Source organism: Macrotis lagotis, chromosome 5 (assembly GCF_037893015.1).
Source record: "Macrotis lagotis isolate mMagLag1 chromosome 5, bilby.v1.9.chrom.fasta, whole genome shotgun sequence".
In the NCBI taxonomy this organism is placed as follows: Eukaryota; Metazoa; Chordata; class Mammalia; order Peramelemorphia; family Peramelidae; genus Macrotis; species Macrotis lagotis.
The window spans coordinates 156963688-156984249 of NC_133662.1; the positions used below are offsets into that span (position 1 = coordinate 156963688).

Genomic DNA, 20562 nt, shown 5'->3' on the forward strand with positions numbered 1-20562 from the left:
TATAAAAAGAGCCAAAAGATATTTTCTGACCTCAGAGAACTCACAGTCTAATATGAGAGAGCACATAAAATATAAACAGGTAATTTGTATATAGGATAAATGGGAAATAATTAAAAGAGAGAAATTATTGAAATTAAGAGGGAATGGGAAAAAATAGAAAAACAAAAACAAAAGAGGGAATGGGAAAGGCATCCTATAAAAGCTCAGATATTAGTTGAGATTTGAAGGAAACCATGTAAACCCTTGTCAGAGCTAAGGAGGGAGAGTATCCAGGTTTGGAAGATAGCCAGAGAAAATCCCCAAAGCTACTCTATTTTATGTATGTATGTGCATACACACACATATATATGTGTGTGTATATATAAATATAAATATAAATATATATATATATATATATATATCTTTGTTGCTGTCTTGTTCGAACATGAAATACTCCTTGAGAATAAGGGGATTCATTTTATTTGTAGTACATTGTCTGGAACACAGTAAATACTTAATACTTGTTGACTGACTAATAATATTCAGTAGCGTGAGTCTTCAAATGAAGGGAGGTATTTTAAAAATGGATTTTTAACATCTTCACTAAAATATCTAAATTACTTTTTTCTTTTCTTTTATTTTACATAAATGCATGACATATTTATTTATAAATTCTAGTATATTCACTTTTGTAGGCGGTTAAGCCAGAGGCCAACAAGTGAAGAACTAGAGCAAAGAAATATCCTAAAACGTAAGTATTCTTTATTTTTAAATTTTTCCATAACCTCCAAGGGTGCCAGACTCCTCTTATCCCTGGGAAATTTTAATTATTGATCACTAATTATATTGAAATGACTTAATTTGAATTATTGATATTAAATTTTTTTATGTACATAAATAGAGAAGGATCTGTCATTTAATTCACATATAGAGAACTCATAGTCTGAGAACTTCATTAACACAGATTTAGAACAGTTGTTATATAGTAAATTAATTATAAATCATAGGAAAATAAATTTCAAGATAGAAGAGCCATCAGGTTTAAATCCTCTTATTTTATAGACAAGAAACTGAGGATAGGGAACGTAAGTAAATTTCCCAAGGTCATAAAAGTACTAAGTGTGGGAATTAGGATTCAAACCCAATTTCTCTGTAAATTCAACACACTTTTGACTATGCTATGGTGCCACTCTCATAGAACTTAAGTCACTTGTTGAGGGTCACAAAGTTAGAAAGCATCATAGGCCAGGGTTTGAACCCAGATGTTCTTGACTCTTAAGCCCAGAAATCTGTCACCTAAATTTCATTGCCTCCTTCATTCTGTAACCCAATTTATATTTGTCTTTCATCTTATAAAAACCTTCTATGCTACAGAGTAGTTGTCAAACTTTGACCATAATCTATGACTGTGACTGAATAAATGACCATCCATCATTTATATGAAATAGGTTATGTATTCTTATTCACTAAACCTCCCCATAAGCCAAATTGTCCTATCCAAAAAATAAAAGTCGAATGGTGTATTTGCTAACAAATGATTAGATTTTTGCCTGAGTGATAAGGAAAGAAATACTTTCTCCCCCTTTGTTATGAGTTTTCTGTTATCTTGGAGAAGTGTTCCTCACTTTTTAGAACTTAGACATTTCCTGATGCTCCTCCTATTTACTTTACCCTTTCTTTGGGGACCATTTTTTCCACACTGGAGTAATGTGTTGATATTAGTGTTTATTTTTTTTTATTGGCATAAAAATAGTAGAGAAGCACTTTTTGAGCTATTAACAGTAGTAATCTCTACAATGGAAAATTTTTAATGGATTATTCCCATTCTAGTTATATTTTGCATTTTGTTAACCACTTTTTTCAAGGGTTTTGTAGTGTATAAAATTTCAGAGAAATGAGGTGGGCAAACTACCTGATTGTCACTTTAATAGTAATGAATCACCGGCATTGTGGAAAAATTCCTTCAGACAGGGAGTTGAAGAGTTGGCTAAACTGTTCCTCAGTATGAAACATCTTGCCAGTGTAATTTCTCAGTATATTTACCCTGCAGCTGGGATTACTGTGACTACGCAAACAACACATATATAAATCATGAGAATGGTGGTTGCCCTCTATTCATTTTTTTGGTATTATTACTTATTTTTTAAGGTGGGGAAGGGTGTAAGAACCTTTTCCCATCTCCCACATGGTATATTTATTTGGCTTAAATAGCATGCAGTACTGTTTATAAAAATTAATGTACTTCAGATAAAATCTTCATTACCATGTACAAAGGCCAGTTTCATAAAGGGGGGGGATAGTCCCCAACTGAGAGAAGAATAAATTTTATTTCTAAAGAATTTCAATTCATTTTTTCCTCCCTAAGGAGGAAATGATATAGGACCTAATACTAACATTTAAAGGAGCTCAAAAGTTGGAAGTTTCTATAGGACAAAGAGTATATCTAGCTGAACTGATTCCCCTTTCATTTAAAGATTGCTGATGAAATGGAAAGAGGATGGTCATGGGAAGGCAGATAATCTTAGATAATTCTAATTCTCTCATTAGTTTTATTGTATTCATAATGTTCTTTTGCATATTCTTATATACTATAGCTTTTTCAGCTGTGGGTCTTTCTATATAGCTGTTGCTTTACTATACTGGCTTTGAGATGCCATAATTTGTCCTGAATGTCAAAGGAAGGGAGTAACTTCCTAATTAGGGTTTGGGTTTGATACCAACTTTCTTCTAATTTCCTTCTATTTCATATAAGTATGTTATTTATTCTGGATCCAAAGAGTTGTTTTCAAACCTGACAGCAGACACGTTAATAACCTAGAGTTTCCAGGAAAAAGTACAATTTGGAAAATGAAAAGAGAGTCAAGAGGATCATTTCTGACATTTATTATTTCAGTCAGTTAACCAAGAAAATGTGCCAAAGCCCCCACTGTATTTCTGTGATTTGTGAACCTATTTATTCTGTGTAGGTTCCATGGTCTTGCCCTGGAACAGTCTTGCAGTTTTAGCCAAATGACCATATACAACAATAATTGTTATTGTAAATTATCTATATTTGGTACCCTGGAAAATAGATTTCATTAGCCAATAAACATTTTGACCAGTTCCACTAATGATCACAGCGTATCAGTATCATAGTAAAATCATCTGATTCTAACAGAGTGAGCTTGATTCTAGACAATAAGATGTTTACTTTATGATAAAACTTCTAAAATTGTGACTTTACTTAATTTCTGTCTGAATTACTATAAGCTTTTATCTAGGTTTTGTCCAAAATCACAGTCTTTTGTTCAGTGTCATTAGAGAATGAACTATTTCCACATAATTTCACGTGCAAAAACTTGGTTTTTAAATTTAAACCTCATTAAGAAAACCTAAGATATGTGTTTATATGTTCTCTACCTTTTGAAATAAAGTATAAAATAAACATAATTTTTCTTTTTCTTGATGACTGACATAATGAACATTAGTTATTAAGACATAACAATATTCTCTAAAGCTACTGAGGCTTGAGCAGGTGTTCTCCCTCTTGCCATTGTTTCCTGACTATTTAATCTACATGCATATGACTATTTTTTATGTCTTTTATATGATCCCCTTTGTAATGCTTCCAGGAATCATTTTTTGATACTCACTGTTCTCTGATCTAGGCCCTTTCCCCCATTCTCACTTTTACTTTGTTCCTTCTATTCTCTTATAAAGTAGGAAAAATAATGAGATGTGTTAGTTGACAAGAAGAGCAGCTAGGTGACACAGTGGATAGAGTGCCAGACTGGGAGTCAAAGATTCATCTTCTTAAGTTCAAATCTGGCTTCAGAACACTTTCTAGCTGTGTGACTCTGGACAAGTCACCACTCTGTTTGCCTCAATTTTCTTATCTATAAAATGAGTTGGAGAAGGAAATGGTAAGTCACTATAATACTTTTCCAGAAAAACTCCAAATGGTGTCATAAAGAGTTGGGCATGACTAAAACGACAAAATCCCATATTAATTACTAATGAAGGTGAAAAGCACTAAGGATGAAAAAAAAACCTTAGATATTACAAAATCTTTTACATTTTTAGTGTTCCTTATAGGTAAAAATAAGAACTCAAGTCCTAAGTTTGATGTATTTTTCCAAATGTCTTGTCAGAAAAGCCCAAAGCAGTGTAGTATAATGGATAGAGAGCTGGCTTCAAATCCAGAGGGTCCTGGATTCAAGTCCTTCCTTTGAGGTCTGTGTGACCTTGTAAATTGCTGAAAAGGAGCTAACCTCCATTGGCAGAGGTTTCTTTATCTATACCAGTTCTCTATACCAGTAGAATTACAGATCTGGCACTTAAGTCCTTTCTGCCTTAGCTTTCTCCACAAAATGTTATTATTAAAACTAACTTCCTAGGTTTTCCTTGAGAACCAAATGTTTTGTGTTTGCTATAGAGGACAATTCCTATAATGCCTATATCTCTTTGTGGTAAGTCACTGTTCATAGGGTTTGTCACCATCTTTTTCATAAAACTATCTAATTATTTTTGATGGATGGAAGGTTTCTGTCCTTGTCAATAAAGGAATAGCCCCAGGACAGTAAAGTATGAGGCATCTGGAAGAAATTAAGTCTGCACTGGAAAACAATTTTCTAAAATAATGAATTAAACAAACTCTTTGCAAAGAGGGCTTTTTGTAAGGCATAATACTTTATTAGAACAAAGTTCAAACAAACAGGTTAGTGTATTTTTTTCTTCCCTATTCTGTTTCTTCCCTTCTTGTTAGAAGTAGAATTCAGCAAATATATGGAAATCAGTTCCTGATGTTGAATCATAATTTTCAGATGATTCAGCTGTGTTTAGCTAAAGCTCCTGAATGAGTCACATGCTTACTGAAATTGACTCACTTAAGATCATTAGCCGCTGCCAGGTTGTATAATTTGGATGAGATTTGGATAATTAACAGATTTTCTTTAAGGTCAGAGTGATTTTTGTTCTCTCTTTGAAGTAGTTTGTTTTTTACCTAGATTTAGTGGCTTTATCTTTGTCAAGTAACTATTCCTTATTATAAAGTAAGGAATGTAAAATAAGTATGCCTCTTAGCAGAAAGAAGATATTATTATAAAATGCTTGAGGATAGAAAGTCCTACTTTTACTGGAAAGAGATGGGAAAGATTTCATCCAGTTAAGAACTCCCTCCAGTAATGCATATTACCACTGCAAACTATGATCTTAATTAGTTGTCTTTAATTTGAACTAGGTCAGCTTAGGTGGTTCAGACCTGGAGACAGGAAGACACCTTTCTGAGTTCAAATATGACCTCAGAAACTTGCCAACAGTGTGACCCCTGGGCGAGTCACTTAACCCTTATTGTTTCAGGTTTCCTCATCTGTAAAATGAACTGGAGAAGGAAAAATTTAAATCCCTCAAGTATCTTTGCCAAGAAAACCCAATATGGGATTACAAAGAGTCAGACACAGCTGAAAATGATTGAAGAACAATTTGAACTATTTTCACTTGTTCTAGAGATTTTATATAGAAATTTCAAGAGTTGGAAGGGAACTACCTTTCCCATATATGAAAGGAATCCCCACTATGATATATCCAATGTTTAACATAGCCTCTCCTTGAAAATAATTATGGCTAGGGAACTTACTTCTTGTGACAGCCCGTTTTCTTTTGGCATAGTTATAATACTAAGAAGTTTTTTTTTAATATGGACTCTAAACTTACATCTTTACAACTTCCACCCATTGTTTCTATATTTTCTTTCAGGGAGAAATAGATTAAGTCTCAATTATCTTCCACATTGACAAATCTTTGGAAATTTGAAGGGATCTATTCATCTCATATACCAATATTACTTGGACTGTTTTGCCCTAGTGAGGTGCTTATTCTTATCAAGGACATATTTTTTAAAAAATAAGATCATTTCAGAATAGATTATTTTAATTTAGTGGACATACATTTGGTGGAATAAGAAATGTAACCCACAAGTGGATTCTTAAGAAGAAATTTAACTTTTTATCAAAGGTATTTGGCTCCAGATAGGCTAATGAAGGTAACTCTTTTTCCCCCTACATCCTATAATTCAATTTGAAGTCATTTCATTGGAGTTAAAGTATACCAAGAAGAAATATTTTCCCTCCCTCTTACTAATATGTCCCTCACAAATAAATTGAAATACTAAATATTCATTAAGGAAAATTAATAGTGAACTTAACAGTAAATAGAATGTTTTATTTAGTCACACATAATATCTAAATGCCCAATAAGAAAAGGAAAAAAATAGTTTTAATTGTGAATGACAATTTCATTATTTATGCTACGGCCTGTGTAATTTATTATTAAAAATAGAGAATATATGGAACTGCTATTATACTTTTTCTGATACAAATGAATAACCTCACAATTGGGAGTTTTCCAGGTTCTGAATTGCCCTTTCTTATGTTAAAAATTGGCCCAGAATCATAAATGAAAAGTGTTTAAAAGTGACAAGGAAATCATTATTGTTTTGGGTTTTTTTCTCTAGTATTTTTTGGGAGAGGGGAGGGTGCTGAATATTCAATATAATTTGAAACAAAAAGTACCACATCTCACAGAAAAACTTATTCATGGACCCATCCAAAATGTAATAATAAGACAAACAAACATAATGTCTGTGTAATTATACAATGTTTACTTGCTCTTCCATGATCTATGATTCTAGCAGCGATGTTTAAATGCTAATCCTTTTTCAGACCTTCTGGTCATTTCCCATAATAAAATGAGGCCATGTGCTTTGCAGTGGGAAGACTATTGATGCTAGAATCAGAAAACCAACTTGGATTTGACACCTCTAAAGTCCCTTCTAACTCAGTATCTATGAACCTATCAACAAAAAGTTATTCTCATTTATTAGAATTAACTATGAAATAGTAAGGTAAGTACTCAAATAATTATCAAATGTTAAATCATGGAATTCTATAAAATTCTCATTCCCTAAATTAGTTTCCCCCCCCAATAATTGCATAAATCTGACCGTATTCTTTTAAAAGGTAGATGGTCACTTTGCCAATAAATAGATTATCATAGCTTCTGTGCCTTGAATTGGAAGAGGTTATTAAAACATACTCTGGAGAGAAAAATCACAAGTTTCTACGTAATGGTTCACCCTCCTACTTGTTGAAACCTTTTCTCCTTTAAAAATATCAGGAGAATTGATTATAAACTGGTTCTAAAGTATCTGAAGATTAAAAATGACAAATATAGTTTGATTTGAATGAGGATTTACTAGTTTAAATATACATCCACCATTTATCCAATTGTATTCATTTGTCTTAAAATTACCGTACTTGGGTTGGACCTAAAAATAAACCTTCCTATATGAGGTGACACTTTTGTTCTTTAAGTCATAGTGGATTTACTACACATAAGCCCTTTTCCTCTATTACCCAAAAAAGCCCCTCTTCTAAATTTATTATGTGCCTCATTAAGACAAGCATAGAAAGTGAAAAGCAGAATTAAAAATAATAATTAGATAAAAAGAAACAATAAATAAATTAATTATTTTTTCAAATCAACCTTAGTAAAACTGAAGTAAAACAAAGAGGTCTTTGACATTTTTTTTTTATGATTTGGGCAAATTTAGAATCCCATAATCACAGAATTAGAAGGGCCTTTGAAGGCCTTCTACTGCAACCCATATAGATCTAGAATAATTCTAACAAGTGATCATCTATCCTTTTCCTAAGACCTTTATTAAGGGAAAAAAATGTATTACATTCTGAAACATTATATCCCAGTTTTATATAGTTTTCATTCTTAGAAAATTTATCCTGATGTCAAATCCAAATCTGCCTCTTTGCTCCATCCCATCCGTTGCTTCCAGTTCTACATCTGGGGACCAAATAGAACAAGTCTAATCTCCCATACCCATCTTAAGACTTCTCTCATGAGATGATCTAAAGTTAAAGAATAAAGAAGAAAAAAGAATTCAGTCAATAATAATATACCAAACTTTACAGTTTGCAACAACTTTTACAAATTTCATTCATTTTGACAGCAACCATGGGATGTATGTGCTATTACTATCATCATTTTACAGATGAGGAAACTTAGTAAGACCAAGGTTTAAATGATTTTAGCAAGTATCTAGGTTAGAATTGAATTCAGCTCTTTCTTTCTACATCACATGTCCAGCACTATGCACTACAGAAGAAATCTACATTGGGACTATTCATTAAACATATTTAACTCCCTTAATCCAGAATCACAGTTTTCCTAGGTTGTATTACCTTTATCATTTTTTAATTAGATACTACTAACAAAAAGTAGCAAAATATTTTTTGCCTATACTTAGAATAATTGATGAAGTCATACCTCCTCACATGACCTAATGAAGTTTCTCTCTAAATATATTCTGTTTCTTCTTTTAAAGTATAGGGTTATTTGTCAGGATTGAAATAATGATGCTCTCTTCTTACCCCAGGATCATGTGTTGTACCTTATATAATCAAACCTTAACTCTTTTTATACCAATAAACAGAAAAAAATGAAGAAGAAGAACAAGAAGCAAAAATGGAACTGAAACGCAGACTCAGCAGAAAGGTGATAGACTTGTCACAATACATGCCTTTATGTCTGTGTGTGTTCACAACATGTCCCTCTGTGCCACTTAGCGCCTTACTTTCTTGGAGTCATATATCAATAAATAGATTTTATTTTAAAGTTCCCAATATTTATCTAGATAATGTGCTAAGATCACTTTTTGAGTGTATATGAGTGTCAACACACACACGCTCGCCAAGCACTACATAAATCTATGTATCCACAAAATAAAAGAATTTTTATTATATTTATGTTTAGTTACTCCGTATACTTATGCAGGAACATTTATCTGTCAAAGAGCAGTTCTCAGACTTTTTGGTCTCAAGACCCTTAATACTTTAAAATAATTTTAAGGACTCCTCAAAATTCTTTTCTTTATCGGGACTATTTCTTTCAGTAGAATAATTAGAATGTTTGGTCTTAATATTAGAAATTAAAATATCTTGGTTTTATTATGAAAATAATTTTTACCTCCTAATCCTCTTAAAAAGAGGACACTTCCCCCAGGCATCAAACTATACCTCTTACTGATTTATAGAAATAGAATTCTGGTTAAAAAAAAATCAATTTTCTTATAAACAGAAAAAATAAAAATCTTTAAAAATTAAAGCATGAATATCATATATATATATATATCTGATTACATTATAAATAATAATAACAAGAACATGCAATGTTTATTTCTTAACTTGAAATTTGCATAGCACTTCACAGATGTTAAAATAACCCTGTGAGGTAGGTATTATTAATATCCCATTTCACAGATGAGAAAAACTAGGACTAACAGATTAAGTAACTTGCCTTGGTTACTAAGTGCCTACAGAAGGATAAGAGTTTAGATGTTCCTAACTCTAAGATCCTGGTTCAGTATTTTGTATTATAGCTGTGATAACTATCCTTTGTAATTTTCTTTCATTGGATGAAACTCAAGGATCTTTATTGTTCTTCATTGATTTTATAGAGAAATAAATAAACATTTATTACTTCATGCTTGGCCTCTTATCTCAGTAACTTGTGAAAACAGAATTGTGAAAAAGTGAAAAAGGCTGGGCAAAAATGTTTCTTTCTGCTCGAAATGGTGCTGCAATTGTACTTTGAGATAATTTCATCATTAAAAAATCATATATTTAGTAAACAGATAAGATGATAAGGAATGGATTATTGATGGTAGCAGTTACTTATAAATAACATACCTATATGTAGTACCATCACAGAGACATGCTGAAGATTTTTGGATTACTACCTTCTTCTATAGAATGAATCTGATCCCTTAAATTTTCAGTTGAGTTATCCATTAATTATCCAGGGAGGCTAAATCACCTGCCTAGGGTTACATGGATAGTATAACTAGTAAAAGAAATCTTCCCAAACAATGGTTTATGCTTATACCACAATACCATTTAGAGCAATATCACATCACCATTTTAATTCATAGAGTCTGAGCTCAGAGTCATCTAATTCAGTGGTATCAAAATCGAATAGAAATGGAGCCACTAATGGTGCATAAAATCCCTAAAGGGATACATTAAGTTAGAAAATCACATATTACCATTATCTTTATTCTATTTTTGTTTCATTAAATATTTCCTAATTATATTTTAACCTGGTCTTGCATACTCAAAAGCTGCATGTTTGACATCTCCAATCTAGTCCAGTGCCCATAATTTTACAAATGAGGAGACTGAGTCTCAGGGACATTAAGTGATTTCCCTATATCATAGAAATAGAAGTTAATAGACATAGGATTTGATCTATACCCCATATCAAGAAGAATATACTACAGTAATCTTAGACTATTAGACATATCTTAAATACATCTAGTTTGTGACAAGGACATCATGAAAATGAAGTGGCAGCAATTTGCCTGTTCATTAACTAAATGAAATTGATTTTATGACTCTTAATTTAGAAATATTCTTAGAATATATTAACTTGGAAGTTAGGTGGAGCAGTGGATAGAGCACTAGCCTTGGAGTCAGGAGGAACTGAGACATTTAATACTTATTTAGCTGTGTGACCTTGGACAATTCACTTGACTCCATTGCCTTGATAAACCAAAAAAAAAAGAGAGAGAGAATATATATTATCTCAGCAGTAAAATCCCTCCAAGACTTAAAACAAGGGGTGGCTAGGTGGCTCAGTAGATAGAGCACTGGCCCTGGAGTCGGTAGTACCTGAATTCAAATCCAGCCTCAGACACTTAATAATTACCTAATTACCTAGCTGTGTGGCCTTGGGCAAGCCACTTAACCCCATTTGCCTTGCAAAACCCTTAAAAAAAAAGACTTAAAACAAGTCAAGTTTCTTCCAACATGACGTTATTTCTACCCTTTCCTCAAGCTTGGCAAGGTCCAGGGAAAATTAACAAGTTTCACTGTACTGAAGAGTAGTTAAGGTATAATTCACATAATTTAAATTGTACAACGATCACTTTGTTGATCCTGTATCTGAAAGGAGAAAGCTGGTTGAATAATTGTGTTCACAAAAGTTCTTGTCTTTTAAACAAGCCTCTGGTTGTTTTTCCTCCTCTCTCCATATAATCAGTCCAGAACTGATAGTATCCAATCAATCTCATGATCATTTACACTGGCTCTCCTTTTAATTCTGTACTAAATTTGACCTATCACCTGCCAATCAATCTCATACACATTTACACTAGCTCTCCTTTTAATTCTGTACTAATTGCCAAGACCATGGTGCTCAAGAGGTAAGGACTGGACTTGAGAATTCATTGATATAGGGAATTCTTCATGAGCAAATTTTCTTTCTTAGTACACCTTCTTTATAATCCAGGTCTTCCTATGTTCAAAGTTGGTTCTCCATCCACTCTGTCAATCTACTTCTCATAGCATGCCCAGAATTTTGATAAAAATCTCTGTAGCATTATGACTTTCTCATCAAAATTTCCAGTGAGTTGTTTTCTTTCAGTATTTTAAACTAATCATGATGGTAAAATTGATTTTTTGGGAGTTGGTATGTCCTGGTTTAGGGCAGCTAGCTGACACAGTGGATAGAGCACTGACCTTGGACCACATTTGGGCATATGTTATGGAATTCTGATAATCAGGTTAAAAATTTTATAGGTAGAGCAGAATCAGTCCATTCAAAACTAATGATATAGATAAAAATTATAAAAGTGTTAATCCAAGAGAAATTCTAGAGATCATCTGTATTAACCCCCTTACTTTACAGATGAGTAAATTGAAGCTGTTATACCATTCTTCTTGGCTCCTTATTTCCAAAATATTGGATGACTTTAAGATTATTCATTAGAATTTCATTTCAATAGTTTAGTCCCCAAATTAGTCTTCTTTTTTTCTCATTGTTACATGCACTTCATGAATCACTGATGACACTGAAGATAGAGCCTTTGCAGAGCAGAGTGATTTAGAAAAAATCATAATATATAGACAGTAACCAGAAGGTTTTTATAACTCATCTTACATGATGATTTTTATAGACTCAAAAACTAGGTCATACTGCTTTCTGGTTCTTGTCAGAGAATCCCAAGGCACTGCCTTTTTTTTTTTTCTTGGTACCTGAAAGTGACCTTGTTTAACAATAACTCTGAAATGCTCTCTGTAGACAGCATTGTTGCCCTATGGCTATATAATGTTGGCTGAACTTTTCTAATTTTTTCCTCTTTTATAGCTCAGTTTGAGACCAACAGTGGCAGAGCTTCAAGCGAGAAGAATTCTTCGGTTTAATGAGTATGTTGAGGTCACTGATTCTCCTGACTACGACCGCCGAGCAGATAAGCCATGGGCCAGATTAACACCTGCAGATAAGGCAAGAGCCATAGTAGAGTTATTTCCGAATCTATTTTTTCCTTTGAAAATATCAAACTATCTCTCCATATCCTCTTTAAATCTTTTCTTAAAAAGCTAAATTTCATCTATCACCTGCCAGTCAATCTCATACACATTTATACTAGCGCTCCTCTTAATTCTGTACTAGTAGTTGCCAAGAACATGGTGCCCAAGAGGGCACTTGAGAATTCATTGATATAGGGAATTCTTCTTGAGCAAATTTTCTTTCTTAGTACTGACGTCCACCTTCTTTATAATCCAGGTCTTCCTATGTTCAAAGTTGGTTCTCCATCCACTCTGTCAATCTACTTCTCATAGCATACCCAGAATTTTGATAAAAAATATGTATAGCATTATGACTTTCTCATCAAAATTTCCAGTGAGTTGCTTTCTTTCAGTGCTTTAAACTAATCATTATGGTAAAATTGATCTTTTGGGAGTTGGTATGTTCTGGCTTAGGGCAGCTAGCTGACACAGTGGATAGAGCACTGACCTTGGAGTCAGGAAGACAGGAGTTTGAATCTGGCCTCAAGACACTTGACACTAACTAGTTGTGTGATCCTGGGCAAGTCATTTAACCCTGATTACCTCACATCCAAGGCCATCTTCAGACATCCTGATTCATTTCTGGCCACTGAATCCAGATAGCTCTGAAAGAGAAAGTTAAACTGGTGACTTAGGATGGCACCCCCTCACTCAAATCCATTTCACATTCTTGTCATGGTCTTTGAGAATGAATGTTCTGGCTAAATTTCCTACTGGAAAATAAAGATAAATTTGTCAACAGGAAAACTTGAAACAATTTTTTCCATAGAGGATTCATTAAGTAGCAATTAATAACTGGGGCACTACACTAAAAGTGCTTCTTTTTGGTCATTTGTTTTCAGAACCCCAATTTTAGCATTTTCTAGGCATTGCAAATCAACAAAACATTACTTCCCTTTCTTAAGTTTACAGAAACTTTAGTAATGGAGGTATGAATCAACATACTATGCATGTATGCTTCAAATAATCCTTAGTCTCTCTGGTACTGGTATTCCTTCTACTGGCATACACAGACAAACCATCATACCTTCTCATCTTGTCAGTGCTGTTCCATGAATCTTCCTTTAAGGTGATTCATCTTTCTTTGGTTCTTTATGTTTAATTTTCTGTGAACATAAGATAATTAAATTTAGAACTTGAATGGAATTCAACTTCTACATTCTGCAGTTGGTGCAAATGATGCCTAAATGAAGTGACTTCCCCAAGTAATGTAGACTGAAAGCTGCAAAGCCAGATTTTCTCTTGGCCTGTCCATCAGTTATCACATGCTTTCTCTGTGATTGATCCTTTTTTTTTATATTTATACAAGTTATTCTTGATACTACTGTCCAATGTTCCAGCTAAACCAGAATGCAATGGAAAGAACTTGTGACTTCAAGTCAGAAGATCAGGAAAAAATTCCCAACTTTATTCCTTGCTACATATGAAATCTGGTCAAAGTACTTACTTAATTGAGTCTTATTTTCTTCTATTTTTTCAACCTTTTGGTTTTGGTTGATAGAATCTTGGTATCTTGTCATTAGTTTCCATTTGTCCAATTCTAATTTTGGGGTTTTATTTTCATCAGTTAGCTTTTGTGTTTCCTATTCAAGTTGGTTAATTTTAGGTTTAAATTTTTTGCATTCTTTTTCCAGTTGGTTAATTTTACTTTTTGATGAGTTATATTATTTTTCTAGTTGGTCATTTTTACTGTTAAAAGAGTTGATTTCTTCAGTCAAATTTTTTTTATTCTCCTTCATGGCTCTCACTTTTTTTCTATCTTTCTTTTTCCTCTCTTCTTTGGTTTTAAAAATCCTATTTGAGCTCTTCCTTGAGGTTTTGGATTTGAGGCCAATTCATAAACTCCTTTGTGACTTCACATGTAGGCAATTTGTCACTGCTTTATTCTTCTAAAATGCAATTTTTATTGTGCTTATCAGAATAGTAGCTTTCTATGATTAGTACTCTTTTTGGCATTTTGCTCATTTTGATAATTGAGTTCTGCTCTGCTAGTACAGGTCACATAGTCCCAAGCTTTTGGGTGCTAGGGCTGGGAATTGGTCCCTAGCTTAATGCTTACAAAGGTGTTGCCTATGCAGTAGTTTGTTCATAACCTAGTCCTAAATATCACTCTAATATTCCCAGGGTTCAGTTGGAACTCTACCTATTGGCCTGCTATCAAACTGGCTTACTGAGCTAGGATTTGAGCTGTGTTGGGCTATAATACTTTTTTTTTTTAATCCAGAACTTTCTGTACATTTATTGATGTGATCATACAATTTCTATTGCTCTCTTTCTTATGGTCAGTAATATTTATAGTTTTTCTAATATTTAACCAAACCTGCATTTCTGGAATAAATCTAACTTGGTTATAAAATCAAATATTTGTGATGTTCCGATAGACTTTTTTTCTTTTCTTTTTTTTCTTTTTCCTTTTTTATGAATTTATTTTTTATTCTCATTTTGTACAAATTTTTTTACATTAATAAAATATTCTTGTTTACAAGTAAACAAAATACCCCTCCCCCCATGAATATAGATAGACTTTCTTGGGTGAAAAAAAGTAAAGGGGGGGGAAAAATTAAAATTAAAAAAAAATAATAGTAATAATTGTAGGTATGGTCAGGTGGTGCAATGGACAAAGCACCAGCCCTGGAGCCACGAGCACCCGAGCCCATATCCAGCCTCGTAAACCCAACAATCACCCAGCTGTGTGACCTGCAAGCCACGATCCCCACTGCCCTGCAAAAACAAAAGGAAGAAAAAAAATAAAGATGCAAAATAAAATAAAATAGTAATAATAGTAGGGGTGGCTGGGTGGCAGACAGAGCATTGGCCCTTGCACCAGGAACACCTGGGTCCAAATCCAGCCCCAGACATCCAAAGATCCCCCTGCTATGTGGCCCCAGGCAGGCCACCCAGCCCCATTTGCCCTGCACCCTCCCCCAAATAATAATAATAACAAAAAATGTGCTTCAGTCTTTGTTCCAACACCAACAACTCTGTCACGGGTGGATCACATTCCTTATGATAAGTCCATCACAAAAGTTACTTCCATATTTTTCCAACATTTCCATTGCTGATCGCAACTCCTTCCTTTCTTATTTCTCCACTACCATGTACTATATTTTCTCTCTCCTTTCACTCTGACTCTGCTGTAGGGTCGCTGAGTGGTGCAGCAGACAGATTCCCTGGTCCTGGGGCCAAGAAGCCCTGAGCCCCCCCTCCCACCTCTTAGGCCCAGAATCCACCTGGCCCTATGGTCCTGGGCAGGCCTTCCAATCCCAGCCCCTTTCAAGAAGTAAAAAAGAAAGCGTGTTATATCTGACCACTGTCCCCCCATGGTCCATCCTCTCCTCCTTTATTCACATCCCCACCCCTTCCCCCTGCTCCCCCCTCCTTCTTATTCCAGATGTCTATACCCCATTGAGTGTATATGCTGTTTCCTCTCCTAGCCATCTCTGATGAGAGCAAAGGTTCCCTCATTCCCCCTTGCCTCCCCCCTTCCATATCATTGCAATAGCTCATTGTAATAAAAAAAAATCTTATTACGTGAAATATCTTGGACTATTCCCCCTCTCCTTTTTCTTTCTCCCATTCCATTTCCCTTTTTTTCTATTGACTCCATTTTTACACCATACTTTATCTTCGAATTCACCTTTCTCCTGTGCTTCAACTATAAAAGCTCCCTCTACCTGCTCTATTAACTGAGAAGGTTCATATGAGTATGATCAGTGTCATTTTTCTATGCAGGAATACATGCAGTTCATCCTCATTAAGTCCCTCATATTTCCCCCCTCTCCTCTGATCTCCATGCTTATCCTGAGTCCTGTATCTGAAGATCAAACCTTCTGTTCAGCTCTGGACATTCCAACAGAAACCTTTGAAATTCCCCTGGTTCATTGAAAGTCCATCTTTTTCCCTGGAAGAGGACATTCAGCCTTGCTGGGTAGTTCATTCTTGGCTGCATTCTAAGCTCTTTTGCCTTCCCGTATATTGTATTCCAAGCCCTACAAGCTTCCAATGTAGTTGCTGCTAAGTCCTGAGTGATCCTGACTGCAGCTCCACGATATTTGAACTGTGTCCTTCTGGCTGCTTGTAATATTTTCTCTTTGACTTGTGAGTTCTGGAACTTGGCTATAATATTCCTAGGGGTTGGTTTTTGGGGATCTCTTTCTCTGCGGGATCGGTGGATTCTCTCCATTTCTATTTTGCCCTCTGCTTCTAGAATATCAGGGCAATTTTCCTGTAGTAATTCTTTGATGTCAAGGCTCTTTTCCTGATCATGACTTTCAGGTATTCCAATAATTTTCAAATTATCTTTCCTAAGTCTGTTTTCCATATCAGTTGTTTTTTTCAATGAGATATTTCACATTTTCTTCTAATTTTTCATTTTTTTTTTGTTTTGAAGTATTGATTCCTGATTTCTGGTAAATTCATCAATCTCCCTGAATTCTATTCTTTGTCTGAAGGATTTGTTCTCCTCAGAGAGTTTTCTTATCTCTTTTTCCATCTGGCCAATTTTGCTTTTTAAAGCATTCTTCTCCTCAATAACTTTTTGAACTGTTTTATCCATTTGACCTAAGCTGGTTTTTAGCATGCTGTTTTCTTCAGCATTTTTTTGGATTTCCTTGACTAAGCTGCTGACTTCATTTTCATGTTTTTCCTGCATCTCTCTCCTTTCTTTTCCCAGTTTTTCTTCTAACTCCCTCATTTGATTTTCAAAGTCTTTTTTGAGCTCTATCATAGCCTGAGCCCAATTTCTGTTTTTCTTGGAGTCTTTAGATGCAGGAGTTTGTGCTTCTCATCTTCAGACTGAGTATTTTGATCCTTCTTGGGCTCATTTGCAAAATATTTCTCAATAGTCTTCCTTTTGTTTCTCTGCTTGCTCATTTTCCCAGCCTGGGCCTGGTTTTGGGGTGCTTCCTAATCTTTTGGGACACTCCCACAAGGGTCTCAGTGTGTGAGGCTCTGTCCTCCCTCCTGGTCTGTGAATGACCATAAGTGCCCCACTCTGCCACGGGGCTGAGGTGGGGGGGAGGGCCTGCTGTTCTATGGGCCGGCCTAGACTGCTATCAGGATCTGAATGTGGTCAGCGCCCCAGAGTCCTGTTCTAGAGGTGGAGGACAGAGCTCAGCAGTCTCTCTTCACTCCCCTCCCTCAGCTCCATGGGCTCATGCCCTGGGGGCTCCTGCTTACCCGCTCCGCCTGCTTCTGTTTCCTGGATCAGGGCTGGGGAAAGACCAAGCTGCTGGCTGTGTGCCCTGAGGGCTGGGCTCCATGTGCTTGCTCTGGCAGAGCTGCCCCGCTGTTCCCCCACTTTATGCCTGGTGCTCACTGGGGTGCAGCTTAGGAGACTCCCCCGCTGCTGTGAGCCACGGCTCCCAGCGTCCTGGGGCTGCCCCCAGGAGGCTGAAGTTCTTTCGCTCTAGCAAGCCACCCCTCTGGCGGGCCACCCCTCCAACCCCGGGGAGCAGAGCCTTTCTGCTTTTTTCCAGGTTACCTTGAGTAGGAGAACTGCCTCACTGGGTCCCTTTGTGGGTTCTGTCTCTCAAACGTTTAGTTAGAGTCCTTAGCTTATGAGTTTTTATCAGAGAGCTCCTAAGACTTGATCCCTTCTTGTCACCATCTTGGCTCCACCCCTCTGGGCTATAATACTTTTACTGAAGATCTTCCATAATATCTTGAGTTGAGAACTTGTTTTGCTCTTTGTTTTTTCCTGGTGGGATCTGTAGCTTTAAAGTCCATGAAGAGACTTCATTTAAAGTTGTGTTGGGGGGGACGGCTAGGTGATGCAGTAGAGGGGTGGCTAGGTGGTGCAGTGGATAAAGCAATGGCCCTGGAGTCAGGAATACCTGGGTTCAAATCTGGTCTCAGACACTTAATAATTTACTAGCTATGTGGCCTTGGGCAAGCCACTTAACCCCATTTGCCTTGTAAAAAAAAACCTAAAAAAATAAAATTAAAAAAGTTGTGTTGGGAAAAATTCTAGGAGTATGCAAGCCTTGTGCTGCCATCTTGTTTCCACCCCAGACATCTGAGTCTCATTTTCATCTTAAAAATGAAGGAATTGGTCAAATCCAAGGACATATCAGATTGAATCTGTTTTGTTAAAAATATTTAACTTCTTTTCATATTACTACAAATAGCCTTTTGTAAAAAACATAATCCCCCCCATAAAGATAGAAAAGCCTCAAGAAAAAAGGTGAGAGAAAAAAGTATACTTCAGTCTGTATTCAGATACCATCAGCTCTATATCTGGGATGGATCATATCCTTTATCATTGGTCCATCAAGAGAAGTTGCTTCAATATTTTTTCCCACAGTTGCTATTGCTAGGCACTCTATTCACTCCACTCTATTCCTCCCAACCCCTATTTATTCTATTCTCTCTCTCCTTTTACCCTGTCCCTTCTCAATAGTGTGTTGTATCTGAGTACCCTCTCCCCCACTCCTCTCCATGTCCCTTTGCTCCCATCCCTTTCTTCTTTTTTCCCTCGTGTGGGATAGATTTCTATACTCTATTGAATGTGTGTGTGTGTGTTATTTCCTCTCTGAGCCACATCTTTTTTTTTGTTTTGTTTTGTTTTGTTTTGTTTTTGCAAGGCAATGGGGTTAAGTGACTTGTCCAAGGTCACACAGCTAGGCAATTATTAAGCATGTGAGGGCAGATTTGAACTCAAATCCTTCTGACTCCAGGGCCAGTGCTCTATTCGCTGCTCTACCTGCTACCCCGGCTCTGGTCATTTCAACAGGAAAATCTGGAAGTCCCCTATTTCATTGAATGTCCATCTTTTCCTATAAAAGGTCTATTCAGTTTTGCTGGGTTGATTCTCAGTTGTAATCCAAGTTTTTTGCCTTCTGGAATATCATATTCCAAGCCCTATGAGCCCTTAATGTGTAGATGCTGCTAAATCCTGTGTAATTCTGACGGTAGCTCCATGTTTGAATTTTTTTTTTTTTTGCTTGTAATATTTTCTCTGATTGGAAGTTCTGGAATTTGGTTATAATATTCCTAGGAATTTTTGGGGGGGTCGTGGGTCTCTTTTAGGAGGTAATTGGCGGATTCCCTCGATTTCTATTTTACCCTCTGTTTCTAGGAAACCAGGACAATTTACCTGGAGAATTTTTTGAAAATTGAAGTCTAGGCTCTTTTCCTGGTTATGACTTTCAGGTAACGCAATAATTTTTAAATTATCTCTCCTGGGGGCAGCTAGGTGGCCCAGTGGATAGAGCATTGACCCTGGAGTCAGGAGTATCTGAGTTCAAATCTGCCCTCACATGCTTAATAATTACCTAGCTGTGTGGCCTTCGGCAAGCCACTTAACCCCATTGCCTTGCAAAAACCTAAAAAAAAAAAATTATCTCTCCTGGATCTCTTTTCCCAGGTCAGTTGTTTTTCCAATGAGATATTTCATGTTTTCTTCTAGTTTTTCATTCTTTTGTGTTTGTTTTAATTGTTTCTTGATTTCTCACAAAGTCATCAGCTTCCTTTATCTCCATTCTACATTTGAAGGAATTATTTTCTTCAGAGAGCTTTTTTGTTTCCTTTTCCATCTGGTCAGTTCTGCTTTTTAAGACATTCTTCTCATTGACCTTTTGGACTGATTTTTCCATTTGATCTAAATTGGTTTTAAAGATACTTTCTTCAATTTTTTTTATCTCCTTCACCAAACTGTTGACTTGGTTTCTTTTTTTTAGGTTTTTTTTCAAGGCAAATGGGGTTAAGTGGCTTGCCCAAGGCCACACATCTAGGTAATTATTAAGTGTCTGAGACCAGATTTGAACCCAAGTACTCCTGACTCCAAGGCTAGTGCTTTATCCACTACACCACCTAGCCGCTCTGACTTGGTTTTCATAATTTTCTTGCATTGCTTTCATTTCTCTTCCCAATTTTTTTCTCTCCCTTACTTGATTTTCAAAATCTTTTTTTCAAAATCTTCAAAAATCTTCCTTAGTCTGAAATCAATTCCTATTTTTTCTTGGAGACTTTGGATACAGAAACTTTGACTTTGTCATCTTTAGTGTGTATTTTGATCCTCCAAGGGACCAAAATAATTATCTATGGACAAATTGTTTTTCTTCTGTTGTTTGGTAATTTCCCCAGCCTGTGACTTGATTTTAACTCTTTTTTAAGGTGGGGCTCTGCTTCCAGGGTGGAGGACACACTTTCCCAAGCTTTTGAGGGTTTGGGGCAACCCCCC

The 20562-nt window shown here is 35.6% G+C and overlaps 1 protein-coding gene across 5 annotated transcripts in view; it reads left to right on the forward strand.

The window, feature by feature from the left end:
- PHACTR2 (phosphatase and actin regulator 2) overlaps positions 1-20562 on the forward strand; it is a 348693-nt gene that overhangs the window by 298076 nt on the left and 30055 nt on the right. For all 5 annotated transcript variants that reach the window (XM_074187749.1, XM_074187745.1, XM_074187747.1 and 2 more), the window contains 3 exons: positions 675-730; positions 8465-8526; positions 12178-12315. In XM_074187749.1, the coding sequence (XP_074043850.1) occupies positions 675-730; positions 8465-8526; positions 12178-12315 (256 nt within the window). The remainder of the gene's footprint in view (positions 1-674; positions 731-8464; positions 8527-12177; positions 12316-20562) is intronic.